Source organism: Gorilla gorilla, chromosome 12 (assembly GCF_029281585.2).
Source record: "Gorilla gorilla gorilla isolate KB3781 chromosome 12, NHGRI_mGorGor1-v2.1_pri, whole genome shotgun sequence".
Taxonomy (NCBI): Eukaryota; Metazoa; Chordata; class Mammalia; order Primates; family Hominidae; genus Gorilla; species Gorilla gorilla.
This window is the reverse complement of record NC_073236.2, coordinates 129,131,344-129,158,902: the sequence shown is the minus strand read 5'-3', so window position 1 is coordinate 129,158,902 and position 27,559 is coordinate 129,131,344. Positions and strand designations below refer to the sequence as shown.

General features: G+C 53.7%; 1 protein-coding gene and 1 long non-coding RNA gene across 6 annotated transcripts in view; one reads left to right on the top strand and one right to left on the bottom strand.

Annotated features, from left to right (window-relative positions):
- Nucleotides 1-27,559, top strand: part of ATP6V1C2 (ATPase H+ transporting V1 subunit C2) — a 65,727-nt gene that overhangs the window by 37,042 nt on the left and 1,126 nt on the right. For 2 of the 5 annotated variants that reach the window (XM_055377487.2, XM_055377486.2), the window contains exons 5-13: nt 8,938-9,032; nt 13,324-13,415; nt 16,447-16,545; nt 17,150-17,218; nt 19,414-19,506; nt 19,604-19,697; nt 22,174-22,311; nt 23,159-23,256; nt 26,825-26,957. In XM_055377487.2, the coding sequence (XP_055233462.1) occupies nt 8,938-9,032; nt 13,324-13,415; nt 16,447-16,545; nt 17,150-17,218; nt 19,414-19,506; nt 19,604-19,697; nt 22,174-22,311; nt 23,159-23,256; nt 26,825-26,957 (911 nt within the window). Of the gene's footprint in view, nt 1-8,937; nt 9,033-13,323; nt 13,416-16,446; nt 16,546-17,149; nt 17,219-19,413; nt 19,507-19,603; nt 19,698-22,173; nt 23,257-26,824; nt 26,958-27,559 lie in introns of those variants that run through there. The other 3 variants (XM_055377490.2, XM_055377488.2, XR_008676728.2) reach the window with 2 other exon arrangements.
- On the bottom strand, nt 12,481-16,098 carry LOC129531516 (uncharacterized). Its single transcript, XR_008676729.2, has 2 exons — nt 14,605-16,098; nt 12,481-13,398 (listed from the first exon to the last, which is right to left on the bottom strand). It is a non-coding gene; the product is annotated as an uncharacterized lncRNA (long non-coding RNA).

Here is a 27,559-nt window from a genome sequence, read left to right as displayed (position 1 = left end):
TTTTGTAGAGATGGGGTCTCGCAATGTCACCCAGGCTGGTCTTAAAACTCCTGGGCTCAAGCAATCCTCCTGCCTTGGCCTCCCAAAGTGCTGGGATTCCAGGCGTGAGCCACTGTTCCTGGCTGGTGCACTGCTTTTAGCTCATCAGCACTGCTAGGTTTGGAAGTTGTTCCCCTTCATAAATTCATGGCTCTGCAGTTCCGCCTCTACTCTAACCAGCTGGTGAACTCCTCAGAGTGCTGCAGATAAACACAGGGTCCAGGGAGCTCAGCCTGGCTCCTACTGTTTGCCCCTCCACCCTCTCCAGAGCCACCACTCTCCCCACCTGGGCAATTCTGCCTCCTCACCTCACCCTCACCGATTTATCCCTTTGCCCAAATCAGGTATGAGAAATGCCTTCCTGTGCTGAGGAAGGCCTCCAGCCAGGCTTCAATTGCCGTCCAGTAAAAAGAACAGAGGCTGCACCCTGAAGGCTTCCTGCAGTGCAGTCACGTTGGGAATGTCTGCCTCGTTCGTGCTGACAGGACGAACCTTTAGATTCCAATGATGTTTTGGCCCATTAACTGTGTGCATACTATTTCAGTGCCTTTAAAGTGTGCAAGGCAAAACCTCTGAGACTTTGGAAACTTTAGAATTAAATGTTTAAATATCTGTAGAGATAATTAAACTTACATGATTCTATGCATATATATTGAAAATGAGAGTAGAGATAATACTGGGCCAGTGTGGTGGCTCACGCCTGTAATCCCATCACTTTGGGAGGCCAAGGCAGGCCTGACCTGAGGCCAGGAGTTCAAAACCAGCCCAGCCAACATGGTGAAACCCCATCTCTACTAAAAATACAGAAAAAATTAGCTGGGTATAGTGGTGCACACCTGTAATCCCAGCTACTTGGGAGGCTGGGGGAGGAGAATTGCTTGAACCCGGGAGGCAGAGGTTGCTGTGAGCCGAGATCGCACCGTTGCATTCCAGCCTGGGTGACAGAGTGAGACTCTGTCTCAAAACAAACAAAAAACAACAATAGATAATACTGTATTTTTACTGTACCTTTTCCGTGTTTAGAAATATTTAGATATATTGCCGGGCGCAGTGGCTCACGCCTGTAATCCCAGCACTTTGGGAGGCTGAGGCAGATGGATCACGAAGTCAGGAGTTCGAGACCAGCCTGGCCAACATGGTGAAATCCTGTCTCTACTAAAAATACAAAAATTAGCTGGGTGTGGTGGCTGGCACTTGTAATCCCAGCTTCTCGGGAGGCTGAGGCAGAATTGCTTGAACCTGGGAGGCGGAGGTTGCAGTGAGCCGAGATCGCTCATTGTACTCCAGCCTAGGAGACAAGAGTGAAACTCTGTCTCAAAAAAAAAAAGAAAGAAATATTTAGATATACAAATACTTACCATGTGCTACAGTTGCGATAGCCTAGGTGTGTAGTAGGCGATACCACCTAGGTTTTTGTAAGTGCCCTCTGTGATGTTCACACAATGACAAAAATCTCCTAATGACACATTTCTCAGAATGTATCCCTGTCATGAAGCAACGCATGACTGTTTACACTATATGTTTATAATAAGATTTATATCATTTGTTATAAATATAACATATATTTATAGTTTTCCCTCTTGAAAACATGAGGAGACTTTTTTTTTTTTTTTTTTTTTTTTTTTGAGACAGTCTCACTCTGTTACCCAGGCTGGAGTGCAGTGGTGTGATCTCAGCTCACCGCAACCTCTGCCTGTCAGGTTCAAGCAAGTCTCCTGCCTCGCCCTCCAGAGTAGCTGGGATTACAGGCACCCGCCACCACACATGGCTAATTTTTGTATTTTTAGTACAGACTGGGTTTCTCCCCGTTGGCCGGGCTGGTCTTGAACTCCTGACCTCAGGTGATCCGCCAGCCTCGGCCTCCCAAAGTGCTAGGATTACAGGCGTGAGCCACCGCGCCCGGCCAGAGGAGACTTTATTTGGCTGTTTAAATTGACATATCGAAATGTTCCTACCCACCTGTGATCTTGGCTTTGTGTGTCTATATGGCTTAATAACTCCACCTTATTATATTGCAGGCTTGAAAGAAAAAATGAAATGTTTAAAGAGTAGGTTATGCGTTGTTTGCTGTGTCTGTGCTCGGCCTGATGCCCGCATGTCCCGGGAAGGTGGAATCTCGGTCTGGTTGTATTGGTACAGTGATCAAGTTACCACGATTTCTCAAGTAACAACCTTGTAACTTGGTCACAATATCCATATGACACAGATAACCACCATCTCATCCCCTCCCCTCTTTGTCCTGTCTTCCCTGCCTCTCCTGGGCAGCACTGCATGCCGCCTGGAAGCTGGGAACGCTTTGACCTTGTGGAGTTCAAGGTGAACTCCTGTCTCTTTCTGCATGTGGTCTGCTTCTTGTTTTGATCCTGACACGATGTCCCTGCTCTTTGAGCCCGTCTGTTTTATGGACACTGGAACCTTAAACGCCAGGCTTCACTTTGTGTGGCCTTGATGGGGTTCAGACATACAAGGAGCCTCCAGGGCAGTCCCGGTGCCCAAACAGGTCTTTCCTTGTGTGAATGTTAGAGGGAGCCATTTGCTTTGGATTTTCTCCAACCCGCTCAAACTGGTAGAATTAAAACTAGCAAATCATTTTAGGTTGCATAAGAATCTTTAGAGATTGGCAGTTATCAAATGCCTTCCCAAATGCAGTCTGTTTGTCACACTGAGATTTTTTGCTGATGCTAAGAAAAAATTACCTTGTCAAGTTGACCAAGCGGGTCTGATTTCTCAGAAGGTCACTCCTCGGGCCCGGGACTGCAAGGCTGACTTCAGGTAGAGAACTACTTTTCTACATAAACAACAGAGGAACTTTAGCTTATATTAAAATAGTGATCAAAGTGCTTATGTTTTACGCAAAATTAATGTAACCTTAAGTTAGATGTTAGTATTATGCAGTATCCATCCCCAGTCCCGATGGTACCAGCAGTGGCCTCTCTTCTCAGGAGAAGAACATTCAGCTTCATTTGTTGAACAGGCTTGATGACCTCTGTGCCTCCCGTGAGTCGGGTCTCAACTTCCCAAGACTAGAGCTGGTAAAGCACATTCTGAAGCCTGGAGGCTGTAGGGAGGCTGAGGTGGGAGATTGCCTGGGGCCGGGAGTTCGAGGCTATAGTGCCCTGTGGTTGTGCCTGTCCATAGCCACCACACGCCAGCCTGGACAACATAGCAAGACCTTGTCTCTTAAAACAAAACAAAACAAAACACAGCATGTGCTATAAACCAGGCCAGAGAGACCTTTTTTTCTTTTCTTTTTCTTTTTCTTTTTGAGACGGAGTCTTGCTCTGTCACCAGGCTGGAATGCAGTGGTGGGATCTCGGCTCACTGCAACCTCTGCCTCCTGGGTTCAAGCAGTTCTCCTGCCTCAGCCTCCCAAATAGCTGGGACTGTAGTCCCAGGCGTGTGCCACCATACCTGGCTAATTTTTGTATTTTCAGTAGAGACGGGGTTTCACCTTGTTGGCCAGGATGGTCTTGATCTCTTGACCTTGTGATCCGCCCGTCTCAGTCTCCCAAAGTGCTGGGATTACAAGTGTGAGCCACCGCGCCGGCCGAGAGGCCTTTAAACTTAGTTTGACTTGGGCTTTCCTAATATTACCTGAATGAGGAAGTCTTTCTCTTCTGCAGGGCACCCATGAACTAGTGATTGACAGGATGAACCAGAGGCGCACATTGTTGCATTTTAATCCTATCTCTTCCAGGGGCATTTAGGGCACCACTGCCTGCAGCCAGTCAGACCTGGTCCAAAAGTCACTTCTGGAGTTTCCTTTTCTCACCTGTAGATGGACTGAATGGCTTCACAAGCTCTTGGCTTCGTCAGGACCGGTTGTTTCTGCTTGTTCCTTGCCTCTAGCAGAGCTGGAAGCAGGAAGGACACAGACAGCTTTGATTGCAGCCACAGCTGGCAAACACACCTTGCCCGGCCTGGGCCCTGGAATGCCCACAGAAGACAGAAACCCTCGAGGCTTGTCTGGCTTGCTGGGCGATGGGCCGCAGTCTGGTTGGTCACAGTCCCTCATACTGCTGCCTGCTGGGCAGGCCTCCTTTTTGTTCTCGGACAAGACCATCATTGCTCAAGAGTTGCCAGCCTGTGCACAGTGTATTTTGATGAGGGGTGAGCCTGCCTGGGTCATGGCCTGACCTCATGGGCCCTCAGCCCAGGTCTGCGTTGCCCCCTCTGAGGCCCAGGCTTTAGTGACTGCAGCCCAGGCAGGGGAGGCAAGGCCTGTGTGTTCCAAGCAGCAGAGGGCAAGCTGTGGTGCTGTGAGTACAGAAGGGCTGGAGGGGCTGGGCATGGTGGCTCACGCCTGTAATCCCAGCGCTTTGGGTGTTGCAGCCTCATTCTGACAACAAGAGGTCTCAATCTGTCAACTAGAGACATTTAGTCAAAGGAGATTCCTCTATTATCTCACAATATCACTTTGCTCAGAGAGGTCAAGGAGCTTATATCAGGTCACACGGCCAGTAAAAGTTGGAACTGACATTTAAATGTGAGCCTTAATGGTTCAAAAGCCCTAGTTCCTACCACTGCTTTACTGGCTCCCAAATACCTCTCAGCAATTTTTCACTGGCTTGTGGTGAAATCAGAAAAATAAAGACAAGCGGTTTTTTTTTTTTTTTTTTGCTTTTTGAAAAAAAATGTATAAATCTTATTTTAAAAAGCAAGATGTGGCTGGTCACGGTGGCTCATGCCTGTAATCCAGCACTTTGGGAGGCCGAGGCGGGCGGATCACCTGAGGTTAGGAGTTTGAGACCAGCCTGGCCAACATGGTGAAACCTTGCCTCTACTAAAAATACAAAAAATGGCTGGGTGTGATGGCGTGTGCCTGTAATCCTAGCTACTTGGGAGGCCAAGGCAGGGGAATTGCTTGAACCCTGGAGGCCAGAGGTCGCAGTGAGCCAAGATGGTGCCACTGCACTCCAGCCTGGGCGACAGAACGAGATCCATTTCAAAAGAAAAAATAGAAGGCCAGAGGGGTGGCAGAGGGCCGTCCTCAGACAACATTCTTTCCAAAGGCAAGGTGCGTGGACAGGGAAGGGCTTGGATGCCTGACCCGGGGCAAGGCTCAGTGTACACAGTTGGAGCTGGTGTTCAGGACATGTGAGAGATGAGGAAGAAGGCACAGTCACACACCCAGAGGCTTCTGGAGGCCCCTGCAGGGAGACATAATCTCAGACTTCCCTGAGCATCTGTCAGTAACCAAGCACATGCTGGACATGCGGAGGTGATACACAGTCTTTGCCTTCTGGAAACCACAGCCTTGCTGGGGCTCATAGTGCCACATGCGCCCCATGGTCTTTGGAAACAAAGACCAAGCTGCAGGAAGTGGGTTCAGTCTTGGAGGAGTTACAGGGCAGGGGTGCTTCAGATGGAAAGGGAGACCTCAGCCCTTTGGTCTGAACGCCATGAAGACCTTGGACTTGGTGCAAATGGCCAGAGACAAGAGCTTGATCTGAAATGTATCTCTTCCAAGCCACGTAGACAGTGCGAGCTGATACCACAGTCATGGTTGCCGGGGTTGGGGGGTCTGTCAATGTTTGAGCATGTTTATGGAGCACTTGCTCTGTGCAGGGCACTGCGACAGGCTCTGGGAACACAGAGACCAGTGAGTCACAGTCTCTGTCCTCGAGGAGCCTGAGACAGCACAAGGAGTGGAGTTCAGGCCAGCAGGGGCAGGGACAGTTGGGCCACCCCTGGAAGGAGTTGGTCTTTGCCTGTCCTACGTGTTGAAGGACAGAGGTACTGTGAGAGGAGAGTAGGGAGTTGTGGGGACTTGCCTGGGGTGTCAGAGGGGACGGGGTAGGAGGTGGAGGGAAGAGATGGATGGGACAGCACACACCGCCCTGTCATCTCCCATCCTGGGCTGCCGCTTGGTGCCTTGAGACTGGTTCCCGGCTTGTGGGATGGCTCTGGGCCCATGGTGGGAGGTGAGCTTGCCTGTGCCTGTGCAGTGGGGTCCTGGAGGTGAGTTTCACTGTCGTTCCTGCCACAGGAGGAGTCCCTGCCATCCTCCTGGTTACCCTCTGACCACTCCCTGCTCCTACTTCCTCCCCGGGCCTGTACCCTTGCTACAAGGTCATTCCCATTGTGTGTGACAATACCAAAGCCTGTATTAATACCCAAACTAATACCAATGTCTGAGTCAGCCTGGACTGCTGTTACAAAATACCACTGACTGGGCAGCTTAAACCACAGACTAACATCAGACAACCTGGTTTCTCCTGAGGGCTCTCTGCCTGGCTTGTAGACGGCCACCTTCTTGCTGCATCGTCCCATGGCCTTTCCTTGGTGCCTGCATGAGGACAGGGAGAGCATGGATCCAACTCTCTGCTGTCCCTTCTTATATGGCCTCTAATCCTATTGGATCAGGGCCCCACCCTTAGTGCCTCAGAGGTACTCTCGTCAACAGGCCAGGACTCGCCATGTTAATTCCAACACCAGCATCCTAAGTCTGTAAAACAAATTCCCCCAAGGACTTCATCCGAGTCCCAGTGGCCTAGAAGGTGTCTGAGTTTGGTTCCCAGGCAGGTTCCACCTGCAGCAAGGCTGTGTCCACTTAGTGCATGTGGCAGGGAGGGGAGCCGTGGCCCTGCCGTGGGCCCTGCAGGGCGTTAGGTGCTTCACGCCTTGTCTCACTTTATCCTGGAATTTCCACAGCTTGCTCTGTGCCAGCGTTTCCTCATCTGTAAAATGGAGATCATCATAGGGTTTTAATGGGGTTGAAGCATAAATTTTTTTTTTTTTTTGAGATGGCGTCTCCCTTTGTTGCCCAGGCTGGAGTGCAGTGGCTCAATCTTGGCTCACTGCAACCTCTGCCCCCTGGGTTCAAGCGATTCTTCTGCCTCAGCCTCCCCAGTAGCTGGGACTACGGGCATGTGCCACCATGCCCAGCTAATTCTTAAATTTTTAGCAGGGACGGGGTTTCACCATGTTGGCCAGGCTGGTCTCAAACTCCTGACCTCGTGATCCACCTGCTTCAGCCTCCCAAAGTGCTGGGATTACGGGTGTGAGCCACCACGCCCAGCAAAGCATAAATTAAATGGAATAATTCATGTGTCTTGGCCCAAGGTCAGCAGCAGTAAGTGCCAGCTGCTTTAATGGTCATTGTCACCGTCGTCGTCCTGTTATCTTCAGGCCTTTCCTACGTCTCACGTGCTGGCATTTCTTCCCCAGCCCGATTTCCTCCTCCGAGTCCCATTTCATTCCCATCTGCTTCTTGGGGACCTGTCCACCCACATGTCAAACTCAAGCTTGTCCCAGGCAGAACTTGCCTCCTCTCCTCCATCCCCATCCCTCCCACCTCCATGGCTGCCCGGCTTAGAGCACTTCCCTCCCTCCACCCAGCCACCCAGCGAGAAAGCTGGCGTGGCCAGGCCTGCGTCATTGCCTTGCACCCTGTCTAGTCGGTCCTCCCCTGTCCTCTTCTCCCCTCTCAGGGCTCCTCCCACTCCTCTTGGCACCACCCTCTCCCTCCCACGTTCCTGCTGGCTTCTCCCCTGGAGCCTCCTCCACACCAGCCTCAGAGGACTCCCCCAGAGTGTGTGAGTGTCCCCAGCCTGCTCCCCTTGGTCAGCTGGAGTCTTGTTTGATGACCCCACTGGGCGCTGCTGTTGGGGTTGGAGGAATCTGAGTCCAATTCCCGTGCTAGGGGCTGAGTGGGCGGGATCTAGTGTTGTTTTGGCACATGGTGAAGTGCAGACATGACCCTTGGTGACTGATCCTACCCCTTTCTGTTCAGCATCCGTCCACACTCCCTCTTCCCTGACTCACAGTGCCCCGAGTACGTAGCGCTGCCAGCCCTCCTCGCCTGACACCCAGCGCCCTCCATCACTGGCCACACGGCCACCTCCTCTTCCCCTTAGCCTCCACGTGAATACCATGTCTGTGTCCCAGTGAAGGGACACGATCCTCCCTAGGAGGAGCCGGCGCCAGCTCTTTGTCCTCCCTTGGCACTCTAGGCGGTTATCACTGGGCCTCCAGCTCTCTGCGGTGTGTCTGCCTAGGGGTCTCCCTGTGGACCTTGGGCAGGGGGTGGTGTCTAGTGTGTGTCCCCAGCAGGGTGATGGGTGTGGAGTGAGCGTGACCGTCCCCTTTCATGCACCAGGATAGACCAGGAAGTGTAGGTGCACAGGGAGCCTAGGCTGGGACATCCGCCATGGGAAGGGCCCTCTGCCGGGGAATTCCAGGGGCCACCGTGGCGCTGCAGCTGCCAGGGAATTTCCCGCTTTTCCATAGACCCGGCCTATTAAAAGAGGTCAGGTCCTGGGGCGGCTGGCCCAGGTAGCTCTCTTCAAGAGTGTGGAGAACTAACCTGAAGAGAGCAGGCAAGGTGCCACTCCGCTGTGTCTCAGGTAGGGAAATGGATTCCCTCCTAGCCTAGAGCCCTAGGGGTTGAGTCAGCTGAGGTTTATTCAGTGTTGCTTCTTTCTGACTTCAATTCTGGGGCTCTCTCCACCCCACCCCTGGTTAGAATGAGCCAGAGGCATCCTGAAGGCAGTGGGTTTGGGGGAAAGAAAAGAAAAAAAGGAAATGCTTGAAAACACTGGTGTGGTCTGTTCCCCAGAGACTTTTCTCTAAATAGCATATACTGAAAAACGCACCTCCCTGCCGTTTAAACCACAGTCACACAGTCCAGTATTTTGCTAATGCGTAAAATGCCTTCTTTGTAATGGACAGTGAAGGCTGAAACTGTCTAGTGCTTGGGCTGACAGCTCCCACTGGCTCACAGCTCCCTGCTCCCACAGGGAACGTTTGCTTTCCCAGAGCCCTGTGCCTGCCCACCGGCGTTGCCCACGATGGCTGCCTTCGTGTCCACGCTGATGCTTGGCTTGGGATTCCGAAGTCTCAATCATGGATGCAGAGCGCAGGCTCATGTGTTGAAATGTGTTTGTATTCTTCCAGTTGACTTAACATCCTTTGTGACCCACTTTGAATGGGACATGGCCAAATATCCTGTCAAGCAGCCGCTCGTGAGTGTGGTGGACACAATAGCCAAGGTGAGAAAAGGGACTGCTCTGGGGAACAGCTGACTGGTGGGTCAGGCAGGCAAGAGCCTGGGGTCTGAGCCTGGGTAGGGCCCCCCTGCCAACAGCCTCAGCCTGTCCTGACTGGGCCTCTGGGTTTCTCAGGTGTGGCCTCCTTCCATGCACTGGGCAGGTTTGGGGTTTCAGGGCAGCCCTGGACAGGGAAAGAGCCAGTCCCCTGGCCTCCCCTCGAGGGCCCAGCACCCATTCACTTGCTACTCCACTTCTTTTTTCAAAAGTTACTGATGGTGGCCGGGCACGGTGGCTTACACCTGTAATCCCAGCACTTTGGGAGGCCAAGGTGGGTGGATCACGAGGTCAGGAGTTCGAGACCAGTCTGTCCAATATGGTGAAACCCTGTCTCTACTAAAAAATACAAAAATTAGCCAGGCGTGGTGGCGCGCACCTGTAGTCCTTGCTGCTCGGGAGGTTGAGGCAGGAGAATCACTTGAACCCGGGAGGTGGAGGTTGCAGTGAGCCGAGATCATGCCACTGCTCTCCAGCTTGGGCAACAGAATGAGGTTCCGTCCCCCCACCAAAAAAAAAAAGTTACTGATGGTGAAGGCAGCTCCCCCATCATCTACTCCTAGGAATCTGACACCTCTAGCCCCCAGGGGATTGTTCACCTGCAAAGCTATTTGGTTTAAGTGGAGAGTTTGGCTTGGGAGCCCTAATCTCTTCAGACACTGCACCAGCTCGTCGCTCTCCACTTGTGACAGTGGAGAGGCAGTGAGTGTCCCGACAGTCCTCTGTCCTGTTCAGCAATGGCCTCCACTCCACTTGATAAAATGAACACCCTTTGACTGGAGTCCCAGGGGATGCTATGGGCACCTGGAGCTGGGTGACTTCTCTGTATCATCACCGAAGGTGAGGGTGACAAGGACTGTGAGACTGAGGCTGATGGTTTCTGATGGCCTGGCCCTCCCTTCTGCCACAAAACACTGAGCCCCTAATGTGTCCCCTCTCCTGCTGGCCCCCATGGCTGTGGGAGAGTCTCGGCCTGGGCCAGGAACAAAGGCACCCGGTTCTCTACTGTGACTGTGGCCAAGGGTCAGAGTGGAGCTGGGCCTCTCACCTGTCCTCTGGCAGCTCCTGCAGGTCTCCTGGAAAGTAGGGTGGGGCCAGAAAGCTCGGGAATCTGGGTGGGGCACCTCAGGTGCTGCTTACATCAGAGAGGCCCAGGCCCCTGCTGGGACGATCAAGCAGTGATTCTGGAAGGCCCTTCAAGGAGGGTGTGCCCAGAGCACCTGTGCCAGGTGTGCCTTTCAGAGGGCGCTGTGCATGTCCACCAAGGAACTGGAAGCACATGATGGCTGGTGGGGCTGGCCCTTCCCTGCCTCACCATGTGCCAATTTGGGATTCTCTCAGTCCCAGGGAGGCCAGACTCAGTGGGAAGGGCCCCCTGGAGCACATGGAGGGAGCAGAGGGGCTGTCGGGAGACCTGGCTTCTCCAGTCCAGAGCACCCCTAGAGTACCTTTGGCAGGAAGGAAGGAGGGCACTGGTTTGGTGGCATTCCAGATGTGCCCGAGACTGTGCTGGGCTCTCTTACTGTCCGCCTCATGCCATGGGGTGGACATCGCTTTCCTCTGAGTGCAGAAGAGGAAGCTGAGGGGTTGAGCAAGCGATCCAGGGCCCGCAGCGGTTGGAGTATTATGCCGGGATGGGGATGCAGGTCTTGGGGACCAGAGCCTGCGGATTGTACTGTGTGCATGACACCACTTCCCAAGGAAGCCCTGGACTGGCCCAACCACAGGGAAGCAGCTTCTGGCAGCAGCAGGGGCAGAGGCTCCGGGGTGTTGTCTCCCTCAGTCTTTCCTACACCAGCAACACAGTGTGACACCCCCCGCCTCAGCCTCGTTCTGCCAACGAGAGGTCTCAATCTATCAACTAGAGATATTTAGTCAAAGGAGACTCCTCTATCATCTCACAATAATTCCGGGCCACTTTGCTCAGAGAGGTCAAGGAGCTTATGTCAGGTCACACAGCCAGTAAAAGTCAGAACTGGCATTTAAATGTGGGCCTTACTGGTTCGAAAGCCCTAGTTCCTACCACTGCTTTACTGGCTCCCAAATACCTCTCAGCAATTTTTCATTGGCTTGTGGTGAAATCAGAAAAATAAAGACAAGCAGTATTTTTTTTTCGTTTTTTTGTTTTTCAAAAAATATATAAATCTTATTTTAAAAAGCAAGATCTGTGGATTACACCCATGTCAGTTTCCTGGTTATGATACTGCACTATGATGGTATAGTGCAGAATAGTATCGTATAGTTGTATAGGACAGTACAGTGTAGTAACAAAGCTGTATAGTGCAAAATAGTACTCATATAGTTGTATAGTTGCATAATGCCGTATACTATACAGTTGTACAGTATACTTCTATCGTGCAGAAGATTTTAATATAGTTGTATAGTTGTACAATATAGTTGCATAGTACAGTATGGTATGTAGTTGTATAGTGCAGAATAGTATAGTTGTATAGTGAGGTGTGGGAAATCACTGTGGGAAACTGCATGGAGGGTACTTAGGATCTCTGTGTACTATTTTTGCAACATCCTGTGAATCTATAATCATTTCAAAATTAAAAGTTTTTAAAAATTATTATAAAAAGATGCATTTTATAAAAAAAGGCAAAATGTAAAGAGAAAAACATTTAGTTTTTATCTTTAAAATCATCACTTCATCTTTAAATCTTTTTTTAATTATCATTTTTTATCTTTTTTTTTTTTTTTTGAGGCAGAGTCTCACTGTGTTGCCCAGACTGGAGTGCAGTGGTGTGATCTTGGTTCACTGCAGCCTCCACCTCCCTGGTTCAAGCAATTATCCTGCCTCAGCCTCCCGAGTAGCTGGGATTATAGGCACATGCTGCCATGCCCGGCTAACTTTTCTGTATTTTGAGTAGAGACAGGGTTTCACCCTGTTGCCCAGGCTGGTCCCAAACTCCTGAGCTCAGGCAATCTGCCCATCTCGGCCTCTCAGAGTGCTAGGATTTCAGACGTGTGCCTGGCCCATTTTATTATATATTTTTTTGAGACAGAGTCTCACTCTGTCACCCAAGCTGGAGCACAGTGGTGTGATCTCAGCTCACTGCAACTTCCACCTCCCGGGTTCAAGCAATTCTCCTGCCTCAGCCTCCTGAGTAGCTGGGATTACAGGCATCCACCACCAAGCCCAGCCACTTTTTGTATTTTTAGTAGAGACAGGGTTTTACCATGTTGGCCAGGCTGGTCTCAAACTCCTGACCTCAGGTGATCTGCCTGCCTCGGCCTCCCAAAGTGCTGGGATTACAGGCGTGAGCTACCTCGCCCAGTCTACCATTTTAATATAATCATTTAATTTAATTATTTTATCATTTTAATTATATTTAATTATTTTATCTTTAAAATTATTTTATGATTTTATCTTTAATAATATCATCCGAGCTGTGATCATCGCCCCCATTCCCTTTATTCTCCCAAAAGGTAACCAATGTTTAAAAGTTGACAATGGATTCTTCCATATATAAAAATGTGTATATTTAGACTAAAGCTGTTGGCATTCTATGGAGCACCCATTTTCTTCATCTATTGACTCTCGAGATTCTCCTGTCACCAGCCGTGTGCTGGCCTGTAGCATTTGTGGATGGCCGTGGTGTAAATGCTCCTGCCGTGGCTGGTTGTCCAAGCTGGTGGGGTGTCACCACATGGGGCTGCGAGGAGGGAATGTGAAGGAGCCTGGCACAGTCGGCTCTCAGCACTGGCATTATCCCCGCTGTGGAACAAATGGGGAACCTGAGCCAGTCGGCCAGAAAGCAGGAGGGCGTGGCTTGCGCCCAGGCCTGTCTTGTTTCTGTGCACTGCACCTCCCTGCCCCTGCCAATCCATGCAAGGGAGATTGGCACAGCCGAGCCAGGAGACATGGGCATTTGAGAGGGCCAGGCCATGTTGGGTACCCCTGGAAGCAACGATTGGGGGTCAGCCTGAGCTGCCCTCCAGCAGAGCCTGAGAGGGTAGCTGTGGGCGTGGGATGTCCCGACCGTTCAGGATGGGCTTGAAATCAGGAAAGGTTGGGCTCACTGAGTCATCCTAGAAAATCCATCATGGCTTGGCGCCTGGAATCCAAGACTCCCTGGAAGCGCCAAATGCTGGTAAACAGAAGTCATCCCGGCAAATGGGCAGGGCAGTTATTTTTCTTGAAAGCACCATGAGCTGTTGTGGCCATTTCAAAAAGTTCAGCCAACTCCTTCAATGCTCAAGGTCACCTGGAGCTTTTGCTTTCCCAAAACAGCAACTGGCGCAGATCGAGATGGACCTGAAGTCCCGAACGGCTGCCTACAACACTCTGAAGACAAACCTGGAGAACCTGGAAAAGAAATCCATGTGTGTATTTGCCAGCCTCCACATCTGGCGGGGGCAGGTCCTGGTGGGGGCTTAGTGCTTGCCTGTCCTCTCACTGGGCCACCTGGGAGTCTGTGCCCATGCATGAGAGTGAGACAGACAGACAGGTGGAGGCACTCTCACCTCTCCAAGAGCCGCGTGCTGGGAGAGGAGGAAAGGGCCAGGTGAGGGTGATCATACCCCGTGCATGTGCCCAGGGAAGAGGATGCGGCCATGCTGCTCCTCACCGCACGCTTCCGTCTCCCAGCTTCTCCAGGGCGCCTGGGTGCCGCCCCCAGTCCTCCCCTGTGGAGGCTGCACAGAGGGCCCCCAGGGGTGACGGGAGGCCAGGATGTCAGCGCACGGCCCGTTGCAAAGCGCAGCAGGGTGGTGGGCTCTGTGGCCCAGAGCAGAGCAGCCTCAGGGACTCAGGTGCCTTCTCCACCCCCCTGAAGAACCACCGTGTGGGAGAGGGAGCAGGCTCCACAGACAGAACAATCACCAGGATGGTGGAGATGCCAGAGAAAAGTGTAGGCTCAGCAACACGGTGGCAGGGACTGTCTTGTGAGGTAGTGAGTGTCCTGTTGTTGGAGGTGTGTAAGAGAAGCCAGGTGGCCAGGCATGGTGGCTCATGCCTGTAATCCCAGCACTTTGGGAGGCTGAGGCGGGCGGATCACGTGAGGCCAAGAGTTTGAGACCAGCCTGGCCAACATGGTGAAACCCCGTCCCTACTAAAAATACAAAAATTAGCTGGGCGTGGTGGCATGCACCTGTACTTCCAGCTACTTGGGAGGCTGAGGCACGAGGATCACTTGAACCTGGCAGACAGAGGTTGCAGTGAGCTGAGATCGCCACTGCACTCCAGCCTGGGCATACAGTAAGACTCTGCCTCAAAAACAAACAAACAAACAAACAAACAAAACAGGGAGAGAGAGAAGCCAGGTGAGCTCCTGCTGGAGAGGCTGCTCCTGAACAGGGTGGGGTGGGGTTGGTATGGAGGAGCAGCCCAGTGCCCCCAGACTCTGGATCTGATGCTGTTGGCGGTTCTCCGAGAACCCTGGTCAATTGTAGAGTTTTCAATATAATACCTACACTTGGCCCCTAACTCCAGAGAAGGGAAGTGGTGCAGGGAGCCCCAAACCAGCTGCCCTCCCCCTGATTGGCCCGCTACTGTAAGCAAAGAGAATGTTACCTGGGAGGTACCCCCACTTCTGCAATCCACTTCTTAGGGTCACTGGGCCAGCTGTCTTCCTGTGAAAAAAGCAAATGGTACATTAGTGGAAGGAAAATTAAAAACCATAGATGGTTTTTAGGCCAGGCATGGTGGCTCATGCCTGTAGTCCCAGCACTTTGGGAGGCTGAGGCAGGTGGATCACCTGAGGCCAGGAGTTTGAGAACAGCCTGACCAACATGGAGGAACCTTGTCTCTACTAAAAATACAAAATTAGCCGGGCATCATGGTGCGTGCCTGTAATCCCAGCTACTCGGGAGGCTGAGGCAGGAGAATCGCTTGAACCCGGGAGGAGGAGGTTGCAGTGAGCCGAGATCACGCCACTGCACTCCAGCCTGGGCAACAAGAGTGAAACTCCGTCTCAAACAAAAAAGCCCGCTTCAACTGGGAACCCTTGCTGTTGGATGCCTGGCTTTATGTCAGAAGTAAGTGGGCATGAGCTATGGAGGATGGGACAGGGGCCGGGCGCCGGGGCAGAGAGCCCTAAGGGGATGGGTCATCCGTCCGTCCTGGCTTAGAGCCCACAGGCCATGGGGCCAGCCACTTGCACGGCATCACCCTGAGATGGATTTCTTCAGGATTGGTTGGCACTTGTGCAAACATCTGGTCCAGCCTCTTTGCTCAACTGGTGAGGTTCATTCATCCGTTGATCATCATTGATTCACAGTGACTTTAATTGATTTACTGAGCGCATACACCAAGTATAGGAGGGCGGCGTACAAAGAGGGATGAACGTTTCTAACTCCCTCCCCTGCGCTCTCTTTTCTTCTTTGTACACAAACCAAGTATGCACTGTGCCCTCAGGCCTGATGCTAGACCCTAAAGATATAAAGCAGAATACAATACAATTTTTGCACTTGCAGAGCTCACAGTTATTCATTCAACAAACGTGTGGAAAGTTGGCTTCGTGTTGGGGATTCAGAGGTGAGCCAGGGAGAGAGGTGGGATAGTGTAAGGGTAACGTGTTCAGTGCTAGGACAGGGAGGCTCATGCATGCGGTGCCCAGGGAGAAGGAACCTAAGGGCTTTATCCATGGCCACGCAGCTGGTCAGTGATGTTCAGGCAGGGGACAGCAAAGAAGCCACACAGGCTCCCTGAGGAGGGTGTTTCCCATTGCCTTTAAAGCTTCGGCCATGGCTCAACGCTGGAGAGTGATTTCCCAGGGAAGCACTGTGTGCCGATGTCACGGCCCCTGTGCTGATGCCACATACAGCCTGGGTAGTGAGATCTTGGCCCATTTGCTGATCCGACAGCCTTGATCCATGTGCCGATAATACCATACCCTACACTCAGACCAGGTCCACTGGGCATGTAGAAAGCATTTCAGGTGAGTGTCCCCTGGCTGCTGGGCTGGGAGGCCTGTAAAGTGACACGGAGCTCTATCGAGGATGGCTCACGCAGCTCCAAGAGCTGGCCGTTGTGTTGACACTTGAGTAACTTTAGCTGCCTGCCACCCGAGGCCCCCCTCCTGTAGCAGCCGTAGCTGGCACCAGGGCAGTGCAGGTCACTGAGGTGTTGGATTCGGCAGCCCCTTGGGTGACGGGTGATAGCACCTGAGGCCCTGCCAGCCTCCCTGTCCCTGGAGGGGAGGAGGCAGCAGCTGTGGCCCCAGCACAGAGCCTGGCCCTGGGGTTGTGGGGAGCAATCATTGCTGAGAATTGCTGTGTTCCCCTAGGCTCCAGCATCCCTGGCACCCACCCTTCCTTGAGAACTGCCCCCAGCGCCTGGGCGTGGGTGTGTGTGGGGTCACTGTGTCCCTTTCTGCTCACATCTTTCACACCCTTTGTTCCACCTGCCTTTTAGGGGGAACCTCTTCACCCGGACACTGAGTGATATTGTGAGCAAAGAGGACTTCGTGCTGGATTCTGAATATCTCGTCACACTTCTGGTCATCGTCCCCAAGTGAGTGCTGGGCAATCACGAAGGAAACTGGCCCTGCCCAGTGGAGAGGAAGGTGGACCCGTTGGTGACTTGGGCAGTGTGGATGAGGATGCTCCCTGCCCAGCCCCAGTTCTCGGGAAGCAGTCATTCCTTCATGGGGCCCTGCCTGCGGCTGTGTCAGCAGGGACAGTGGTTGGGTGATGGTGGTTGTGGCCACGATAGAAGCAGCCATTTATTGAGCGCTTGCTATATACCCAACGTGTGGTCGACATTATTTTATTTCATCCTCACCAAAGGCCTGGGAAGTGTGGTGATTCCCATTGTCCTGAGGCTGGAGAGGTCGGTTAGCTTGTCCAGGGTCATATGGGGCCCGGATCAGATGGTTATTAGCGAGCCCCAAGTGTATCCATAGCTCTTCACAAAGGGACTTCTGTGGGTACCCTGTGGAGGCTGGGGAGGGGATCCCATGGGCACAGCAGACCTCAGGGGAGGTGAGGGCTCCCTCTGACCCCATCCCTGCTCACCTTCAGGCCCTCAGGAAAAGGGGTGTGCAGCTTCCTAGGCACTCAGGACACCCACGAGCCTTTTCTGCAAAAAATCACGTAACGATTCTGTGTTCTTGCAGACCAAACTACTCACAATGGCAAAAAACCTACGAATCTCTCTCAGACATGGTGGTCCCTCGATCAACCAAGTAAGTGAGAACCCAGCTTGGTCCCAGGGCCCTTGGGGTACATGTGTGGGTGCTTCAGGGCACCCAAGCACCAAACATGCCCCGAGGGTGTGAGGCTCCCCAGCTTTCCACACCTGGGCCCTCTCCTGTCCCTTGGCCTGGAATTCTGTCAGGGTCACCCACCTTGTCACATGCCAGAGTGCCTTCCTCTTTCAAAACTTCACTTCCCTGCCCCTGCCCTGGGAAGGCTGCCCTGGCCCCACACTGCCCTGGCCCCACCTGGCCGAGCAGCCTCTCCACGCCGTTGCCTCTGCTGCATTCTGGCTCTGTGTTCTCGGCTCAGCGTCAATTCTTCCCTGCCAGAGGGGGAAGCCAGCCCTGGCCTAAGCAGCTGCCCAGTGAACGGCCACAGCAGGAGCCGGGAGGGAAAGCGGCCTCAGCGTGTGGCCTGCAGGGGCCAGAGCAGCAGTGGCCAGTGGGCCCTGTCAGAGTGACAGGAGGAGAGCGGGTTACAGACTGTGTCCATCACGGGACACTGCATGGCGGGGGAACCAAGGATGCCAGGCCCTGTGTGTCAGGAGGGATGAAGGGGAAAGGCAGCTGCAGAGGAGCAGAGGGTCTGAAATGGATGTGAAATGGGCGTGACTCGGGCACACACAGGTGCACAAGGAATTGTGGGGATGGGTCATGGGCAGGAAGGCCACACTCAGGATGGTAGTGGCTCAGGATGGAGTGAGTGGCACATAGTGGGGTAGGGGCATGTGGGCTTTCACCTGCTGGAACTTTGGTTTTGAGTGGCTGATCCAAAGCTGTGCGTTTTCCTTTTTTTGAGATGGAGTCTCACTCTGTTGCCCAGGCTGGAGTGCAGTGGCGCGAGCTCAGCTCACTGCAACCTCCGCCTCCTGGGTTTAAGCAACTCTCCTACCTCAGCCTCTCAAGTAGCTGGGATTATAGGCGTGCACCAACACGGCCAGCTAATTTTTGTATTTTTGGTAGAGATGGGGTTTCACCATGTTGGCCAGGCTGGTCTCGAACTCCTGACCTCAGGTGATCCGCCTGCCTCAGCCTCCTAAAGTGCTGGGATTACAGGTGTGAGCCACCGCACCCAGCTTGGTACTCATTTTCTTCTAAACTTTTTTGTATGGCTGAGAAGGTTTGTACTTTGAAGAGGTTTTAGAATGCGCATCAGGCAGCCAGCCTGTTCATCTGACTCCCCACACACAGAACTCCCAGTGCAAGGCCTCTGCCCTGGGGCCCCTGCTGGGGGATGGGGCTCTCCCAGGGCTATGAGATGGCAATCTGGATCTAAATTGAAGGGTGCAAGGATCAGGACAATCACAGCCTGAGGTTACAGGGGAGGCAGGGAAGAGGAGCAAGGCTCTGGAGCAGGGGAGCTGGCCCTGGAAGCCGATGTGCTGGCAGGAGCATTCACTGCTCTTAAAGGCCAAGCACTGGGGATCCTTGCCAGGACTGGCTGCCTTGGTAGGTGGCCTGGCCTCCCAGACCAGAGCCTCAGGCCCTTCATTGTCACAGGCCACCTGAAAGCCTGCACAGATGACTCTGGAGATATCTGGAGTCTGGGGGCAGCCCCTATGGGCATGGGCTCTGAGAAACAGGAAGGGTGACCCCGCCAGCATGCCAGCATGCTGTGAGATCGTGTCTGGGCCTGAGGGCTCCCACTTCCAGTCTTCTGGCCAATAGGACTCAGAGATGCTTAGACTCCTGGCCCCAAGAATTCCTGAGTTGCTAGAGACAGTGGCCCCAGTGGTCCTGTGTTGAGACGTGCTTGGGAGGCTGTGTCCCATTAGGACTTTGTGACATTGGAAGTGAAAGGGACCTTGTAGGATAGTTTCCACCACTCTGCTTCACTATCAGGCAGCATGTCAGAGCCAGGGACACCCTGTGCCAGCTGCGGTGACGGAGGCCCAGGAGGGTTTGGTCTCTCAGGAGTTTGATAAGCGGGAGCTAAAGCCCAGGCCCCTACACTCCCTGCACCCTGAGGCCCCCTGAGGCCTTAGCCTGGAGGGGTGTGGAAGGGGCAGGAGGGAAGGGCAGGCAGCCAGGAGTTAGGAAATCTCAGGGAGTGTCCTTGGTTCCCCAGTCCTCAGCTGCTGCCATGGACCCCAGGTGCAGGCCACCAGGCCCGGGGCCTCTGAGCTCCACTCCCGCACAAGGCCTGGCAGTGAGTCCAGCCAACAGATGCTTCTCTCCAACAGACTCATTACTGAGGACAAGGAAGGGGGCCTTTTCACTGTGACTCTGTTTCGAAAAGTGATCGAAGATTTCAAAACCAAGGCCAAAGAAAACAAGTAAGGGTCCTCCGGGTTTGGTTCATCTCCCACTGCGGGGGGTCTCTGCCCCTCTGGAAAGCTTCTGAGTGAAAACCCATGGTTTGCTTGTTGTAAGGTTCACTGTTCGTGAATTTTACTATGATGAGAAAGAAATTGAAAGGGAAAGAGAGGAGATGGCCAGACTGCTGTCTGATAAGAAGCAACAGTATGTAAGTATGTGATTGAGCAGCCCCTCCCGCCCCTACCCGGAGGCCTGGGGATAGAAGAGTCCTCCCAGGTCTCCAGCTCTCCCTCCTCCCTCTCATTGTCCCCAGGCTCCTGGGCTAACACCATGGGGACCGTCTGTTCTCATGGGACGCCTGAGCAGGGTCTGGGGGGAGGGGCGGTGAGCACAAAGGAGCCCAGGCGGTGGAGCTGGGGGTGGGAGCCGGGGGCCCGCCCAAGCTGGCGCTTTCCACATATGTTCTCACTGGTCCTGAGCACCGCCCTGCCAGGAAGGGGTTGCTAACTCCACAGTATGGAGAAACTGAGGCTCTGAGAGGCAAGCTGGCCAGAGGACCCTGCCAGGCCTTCCTTGGACTGAGCAAGGCACGTGGGCTCCAGGCGGGAGCATCTGTGTGCAGGGCGGGCAGTGCTGGGCCTTGGAGATTGCAGCCGTGAGGTTTCCAGGGCGCCACTAGCCCCTGTATTTACCTCCCCTGTGTCCTTAGCGCTGAGAGGGTGCTTATCTGGAGACTTCCGACCACAGCCACTCAGAAACCCTTCATGGAGGAGGACAGCGTAGCTCACCAGGGAGCAAAACTAGATGCTTGCGTTTGAAATGTGAGCAGGAGAGCTTTGGGAAGGTCCCTCCACCGCTCCGGGAAGTGGGCACCTTCCCATACTCAGGTTCTCCTGCTGCGGTGCTGGGCTAGGCTGGGCAACTTGGAAGGAGCCCGTCTGGGTGGAATGTTGTTGGGCCCCTTCTTCCTCATGCCCACCAGGGAGGGTTCCGTGAGACCTTCCAGTCCAGCCTCTAGTGACGGGGCGGGAGGAATGAGTAGAAAGTTCTTGAGGCCTTTGGGGGAAAGTCACTGTGTGAATACAGCACTGTGAGGACCTCCATGGGGAGGAGCGCCGTGGCCGCGGGCAGGCTGGGAGTGCTCCCAGTGTCCGTGCTGCCAAGTGTGTGCTCCGGGCTCCTGGGGACCTGGCCTGTCTGTCAGCGACCTTTTCGCAGGGACTGGGGATGAGCAGCCACCCCGTCACAAGTGAGCCCAGCCACGGAGCCCCCGTAGTGGGGTTCTCGGAGCCCCTCTGGTCTGGTCTGTTTCCCTTTAGGAAGGAAACAACAGCTGATAATATACAAGTTTATATGGGGGTTTTTCACCCTCCTCCTCCGAAATAGCACAGGGCGCTCACACGTGTGTGTATGAGTGTGTGTGTGCACAGCAAGTGAGACACACCTCAGAGCCAGACGCTGCTGGGCTCCGGCTGAGCCTGCGGGGAGGGTGTCGCCTCCTGAGGACGAGGAGCCAAGCTGGAGCTGGGGACCCCCGGCCCTTTGGATGCTCCAGTCCTCAGAGCAGGGCCCACAGACCCAGACACCAGGCAGGAAAGATTTTCCCCGGTGAAAGCTGAGCTCCAAAGTGTTTTCTTCCTTAGACTCAGCTCACCTGAAACCCTCGTTACCTGGGCACGCCCTGGCTGTTCTCTTCAGCCAGGCTTTTTTCCCAGCTCGATTCAGTCCTGGTCCCAACCCCCTGCGCAGTATCTCTGGACGGGGCTAGACCATGGCAGCCTCCACACCAGGGAGGCCCTGCTGGGGGACAGGTGGCGAAGCAGGGCCTTTGGCACCCACCTGGGCACTGGCCCAGGCCTGCCAGACCCCCGGGGAACAGGGTGACACACAGGAGCCTGCCGCCTGCCACATGGGGCTCAGGTTGCCAGCTGGCGTATTTTACATGCGTAGCCTTCGCCCACACCACCCTGGGGGCCCTGCCAGGGTCTCTCTGTGGGCGGGAAGTGGAGGCACTCTCAGCTTGGGTAGTCCCACTGGCCTCCTGAGAATCTGGCCCCCTCTGGCCTATCTAGAAGTGCATGACCAAACGTCTTGCATCCTTTTCGTCACTCATCAACCAGAGGGACAGACCAGGCCCTGGGGTTTGAGTGTACTTTGAGAGCAGAGTGGGATGTGCCTGTGTTTCCCACCTGTTTGCAGAGACAGAATGGGAAACGGTGAGTGTCCTAACTGCATGCCCAACTCATCTCCTGCACTCTGCATGCCGAGGTGCCCCCCGAATGCCAGGAAGGCATCTGTGGCTGGGCATGGTGGAGCCACCTTGACAGAGCGCAGAGAGCCGTTTCCACTAACGCCTCCCGGTGCTGTCCTGGTTGGCCTGTGATCGGGGTCCTGGCTGAGCCCAAGCAAGGGGAGGGAGCTCAGGACTGACCCCTCTGCCAGATATCGGCTCTGTGCTTGGAATATGGAACCCAAAGACCTTAACACTGCCCTTCTCTCTGCCTTCACCACTCCAGGAGCCCGGTGGGCACCTACCACATCTCTAGTCTAGCCAGCACGCGAGTCCCGAGGGTGGGCCTGAATTCCTGAGCTTGCTCTCGCGTGCCTTTCAGGCGATGAGAATGATTTGTTTGTTTGTGATGCATGTTTGCTGAAAGATTAATAAATCATTTCTGTGCCTTTAGCAAACTTCCTGTGTTGCTCTTAAAAAGGGATCATCCACCTTCCCGGACCACAAGGTTAAGGTAACCCCGCTAGGTAACCCTGATAGGCCTGCTGCGGGGCAGACCGACAGAGAGAGAGAGAGTGAGGGCGAGGGTGAGGTAAGCAACGCCCCGGGAACCCCGGGGTCCCTGGCTCACATCTCCTCGCCAGCTCAGGCGCCTTCTGGGAAAATGAATCCTTGCATTTTTCTGTTCTCTAATATGGCTTTTGAGGTCTTATATTTGAGGAGCCGGAATCATGCCTTCCTCCTAATCTGCAGGGCCTCTTTGGAGCTGCCCCCGCCAGCAGTGAAGGGTGCTTGTCGGCCAGGGCGCCTCTCCCCGGGTGCCTGGCTGGAGGTGGCTGGAGCTGGGACGGGCAGGGCCCTGGCTGGGGTGGTGGTTGGCAGCTCAGCTCTCCTCCCTTGGCTGCCCTTGCTGAACCCACCCCTGACCTTTGTGGGCAGTTGCAGTGTCAGGCGGGAGCTCGGGGCTCTTGCTCCAAGACTCTTGAGCTCCCAGGAAGACCTGCCACACCGGCATCAGTGGCTGCTGCTGTGGCCACGTGAGGTGGGGCTGTGAGGGGAGGTGGCTGCTGTGGATGATGCCAGGACCCTGGGGGCAGAGCCTCTAGGAAGGTGGGCTCCCTGGCTGCGCAGTGTCAGGCAGAAGCCCCTGGCTGCCTGCTGAAAGCCCCAAGGTCAGGGGCTGCCCAGCTCCCCGCGCTGCGGTCTGTGGTGGCCCCGTGCATGCAGTGGGTGGCTGGCCCGCTGAGCTTCCCCGGCACCAGGTGCCCTGGACCTCGAGGTCCTGAGCCTGACCCAGGGCTGGTCTGACCGACTCTCTGCTTCTGGCTCCTGGGCACTTCTTCTCAGCTCAGGGCGTGCTCTGTCAAAACCCAAGTCCTTTCTTGGCTCTGTCAGGCGGGGTGGTCAGCAGGGGTCACCTGGCTCTTCTGTCTTTGCAGGGCCCCCTGCTGCGCTGGCTCAAGGTGAACTTCAGCGAAGCCTTCATTGCCTGGATCCACATCAAGGCCCTGAGAGTGTTTGTGGAGTCCGTGCTCAGGTGCGTGGCAGCGATGCCCCGGCTGGGAATGTTCTGAGGATGGGCAGGGTCTGGGGGAGCTATCGGGGCACCCCAGCTCCTGCCTTCTCTCCATTCTCCACCTGTCTCCTTTCTGTGACTGTGGCTGTTGGCAACACGCTCAATTCCGAGTCAAGTACACCCTCCCCTCAGCCCTGTGTCCCCTGCTGTCTGCTCCCTCCGTTCCTGCTACACTTGGGGCAAGTGTCACCTGGGTTCTCCCCAGCTGCCCTACCTGCATGCCCTTGTGGACCCTCTGGCTGGCTCCTGTCCCCACCCTCGTGAAGCCTGCAGGGCCCGAGTGGCTCCTGGAAGGCGTTCTCGGGCTGCCTCCGTCCTCAGCCTGGAAGCCCCACCCCTCAAGGCAGTCCAGAGAGAAAACCAAAACCACATCACCAACAACAAAGCTTATTTCGCCTTTTTTTTTTTAAATTTGAGATGGAGTTTCACTCTTGTCGCCCAGGCTAGAGTGCAATGGCATGTTCCTGGCTCACTAAAACCTCCACCTCTCGGGTTCAAGAGATTCTCCTGTCTCAGCCTCCCTAGTAGCTGGGATGACAGGTGCCTGCCACCACGCCTGGCTAATTTTTTTATATTTTTAGTAGAGGCGGGGTTTCACCATGTTGGTCAGGATGGTCTTGAGCTCCTCCTAACCTCAGATGATCCGCCCACCTTGGCCTCCCAAATGTTGGGATTACAGGCGTGAGCCACCATGCCCGGCCTTTGCCTAATAAAAAAAAAAAAAAAAAAAAAAAAAATATATATATATATATATATATATATATATATATAGGCCCTTGTCATGGACTGTCGAGACCAGCCTGGCCAACATGGTGAAACCCCACCTCTACTAAAAATACAAAAATTAGCCGGGTGTGGTGGTGTGGGCCTGTAGTACTGGCTACTTCGGAGGCTGAGGTGGGAGGATCACTTGAGCCTGGGAGCCGGAGGTTGCAGTGAGCCGAGATCGCGTCACTGCACTCGAGCCTGGGCAACAAGAGAAACTCTGGCTGTTTAAAAAAAAAAAAAAAAAAAAAAAAAAAAAGCTTCACTGTGGGAAACCTGGCAATTCTAGGTAAGCAGAGTGAATAAAAATCTCCTGTAATTTTAACAACAGGAGAGAACACTGCCAGCGTCCCAGTCGGTGCCCTTTTAGGTGTAGGGTTTGTTGTTTTTTTATGAATAGATACGTAATTCTTACAGATTTTTATGAAAGTGGAATCAGAGGAAACGCCTTTGAAGGCCGCTTTTCTGCCCTGTGTGGCTGCGTCCCGCGTCACGGAGCGCTGCGCACCGCCTGCCGCTCTGACTCGCGGCCTCCTGGGCTCCTCCAGCCCCTGAGACCCTCTGTGTGACCTTCCGGACCCCTTCCCCGCCTGCACTGAGGAGCTCCTCATCCCTCCCTGCCGTCCCCCTGGCTGATGTCCCCTACTTTCCCTCGTTTTCCTGCCCATGTTCCCTGGTCTCCAGGTCCTGCCACCTGCCTGCCGTAGGCTTTACCTGGGTATCTGTCTCATCTCCCCTCCCGCACCCCTTCCTCTGCTTCCCTGTTTCTGCCAGTGGCCTCCTCATCCTTCCCCTCATCAGACCCCAAACTTCAGGGTCAGTTTAGACACCCCTGACAGGCCCGGTCCACTCCGCCTTTGCACTCTCTTTCACGGGTCTGGCCCCACCGGCCTGGCTGTTGCCATAAGCCTCCTCTCTGTTCTTGGCCTCCAATTCCCCTTCCATGTGGCTGTCAGTGTGTGGTCGGCCCAGATACAGATCTGACCTTGGTTCCTGGTTCTTCTGCCCCGCACATGCACCGCACCCACACCTGTACCCATGCGCACCTGTGCACACCCATCTCAAAAGCCTGTACCGACACGGATGGCAGCATTGGGTTGGAGGGTGTACCCAGCTCCTGGGAGTGTTCTAGCCATCTCTAATATACATGGCCCCAGATCAACCCTGCCCGGCTCAGAAGTCGGTTGCTCTCAGGCCTAACACAGTGAAGCCTGTCCATGCCTTCCAGGATGCGCATCTGCCCAAGGAAGAGGTTGAGACTGATGGGCCAGCCGCTCCTGGGGTCCTTTTTTTTTTTTTTGAGATGGACTCTTGCTGTCGCCTAGGCTGGAGTGCAGTGGCACAATCTCAGCTCACTGCGACCTCCACCCCCCAGGTTCAAGCAATTCTCCTGCCTCAGCCTCCCCTAGTAGCTGGCATTACAGGCGTGCACCACCATGCCCAGCTAATTTTTGTAATTTTAGTAGCGACAGGGTTTCACCACGTTGGCCAGGCTGGTCTTGAACTCCTGACCTCATGTGATCCAGCCTGCCTTGGCCCCCCAAAGTGCTGGGATTACAGGTGTGAGCCACCGCACCTGGCATGGTGTCTTGTTCTGGGCAGAATGGAGAAGGCATTATTAGCAGGACGGGTGCCACAGAGACAGGACAGGGCCGGAAGAACTCAGAGGCTGAGGAAAGGTTAAGGGCTGGAGCGTATGTCCCTTAAGGACCTAGGGTGCCTACCACCCACCACAGCGAGCACAACAGAGGCAGGCCTCTCCCTCAAGCCAGGCTGCTGGGGGAGGAGCGCCTTAAGCTTTAAGGACGTGTCCTAGATGAATAAACAACCTCCAGTGCAAGTTGGTAATGACTGTGGTGGAATTAGCCTGGCGTGATGGTGGCGGGCGCCTGTAATCCCAGCTACTCCGGAGGCTGAGGCAGGAGAATCGGTTGAACCCAGGAAGTGGAGGCTGCAGTGAGCCGAGATCGCACCATTGCACTCCAGCCTGGGTGACAGAGCGAGATTCTGTCTCAAAAATAAATAAATAAAACCTTAGTAATATTAATAGATCCTGCTCCCAGGACTTATTTTCATGGCAGACCCCAGTCTGAACAGAGTACTAGGTGAGTGGAAGGGCATGTAAAAATAGACTTCACATCAAGGCCTGGGGATCCCGAGGGAACATAGGTGCTAACTACTGAACATCCGATCCTTTGCTTCCTCAGAGTATAAAAATACATCAACAATCACAAAATGTTTACCATTTACAGCACTTGCTATATTTTGTGTGGGCTAACACCCCAGGAATAGCTCATCCCAACAACTGGTTTTAAACATGCTCAGGCATACAACTAGGTATGTTAAAAATGTTTTCTATCTACCCAAAAACTCAGCGAAAATACTAACAATCTTGATAAACCAGATTTTTGCCTCTCCTTTAGTGGAGAAAAACGGCCGAGCTGGGTTTTAGACAAACGCCTTGGAGTCCGAATGTTTAGTCCAACTACCTGCATTCAACTTGAGCACGCACCGTGGAATGGCCATTCATGGCCAGAGGGATGACCTCTTTTGCTCTATAGTTGAAAACTAGCTATCAGAAGGGGGTTAGCAAATTCTAGAGCTTTTTCTATCCAGAGATCACTGCTGACCCTAGGCATTTTGCTCGAGTTTGACTTTATGAAGCTGTGTTGGTTGAAGCTTTTCACCCTCGGAATGTACTGTTTCTATCCGTGTTTGCATTTGGAGTAGTGAACTGACACATTTTATCTATCTATCTGAAAAGGTATGGACTACCAGTGAACTTCCAGGCAGTGCTCCTGCAGCCGCATAAGAAGTCATCCACCAAGCGTTTAAGAGAGGTTCTAAACTCTGTCTTCCGACATCTGGATGAAGTAGCTGCTACAAGTATACTGGATGTAGGTATCCAGAAACAGCAGTATTTCTACAGTAAGCTCAGCATCTTACTTTCAAAAAACTGGTATCTGCCAGTAATCCCAACACTTTGGGAGGCAGGTGGATCACTTGAGGTCAAGGGTTTGAGACCAGCCTAGCCAACATGGTAAGACCCTGTCTCTACTAAAAAAAAAAATTGGGTTGGGCACAGTGGCTCACGCCTGTAATCCCAGCACTTCGGGAGGCCAAGGCGGGTGGATCACGAAGTCAAGAGATCGAGACCAACCTGGCCAACATGGTGAAACCCTGTCTCTACTAAAAATACAAAAATTAGCTGGGTATGGTGGTGTGTCCCTGTAGTCTCAGCTACTTGGGAGGTTGAGGCAGGATAATCGCTTGAACCCGGGAGGCGGAGGTTGCAGTGAGCTGAGATCACGCCACTGCACTCCAGCCTGGCGACAGAACAAGACTGTCTCAAAAAAAAAAAAAAAAAATTTGCCTGGAGTGGTGGTGCATGCCTGTAATCCCAGCTACTTGGGAGTCTGAGGCAGGCAGTGAGCTGAGTCCAGCCTGGGTGACAGAGACTGTCTCAAAAACAAAACAAAGCAAAACTATTTGTCAGCCT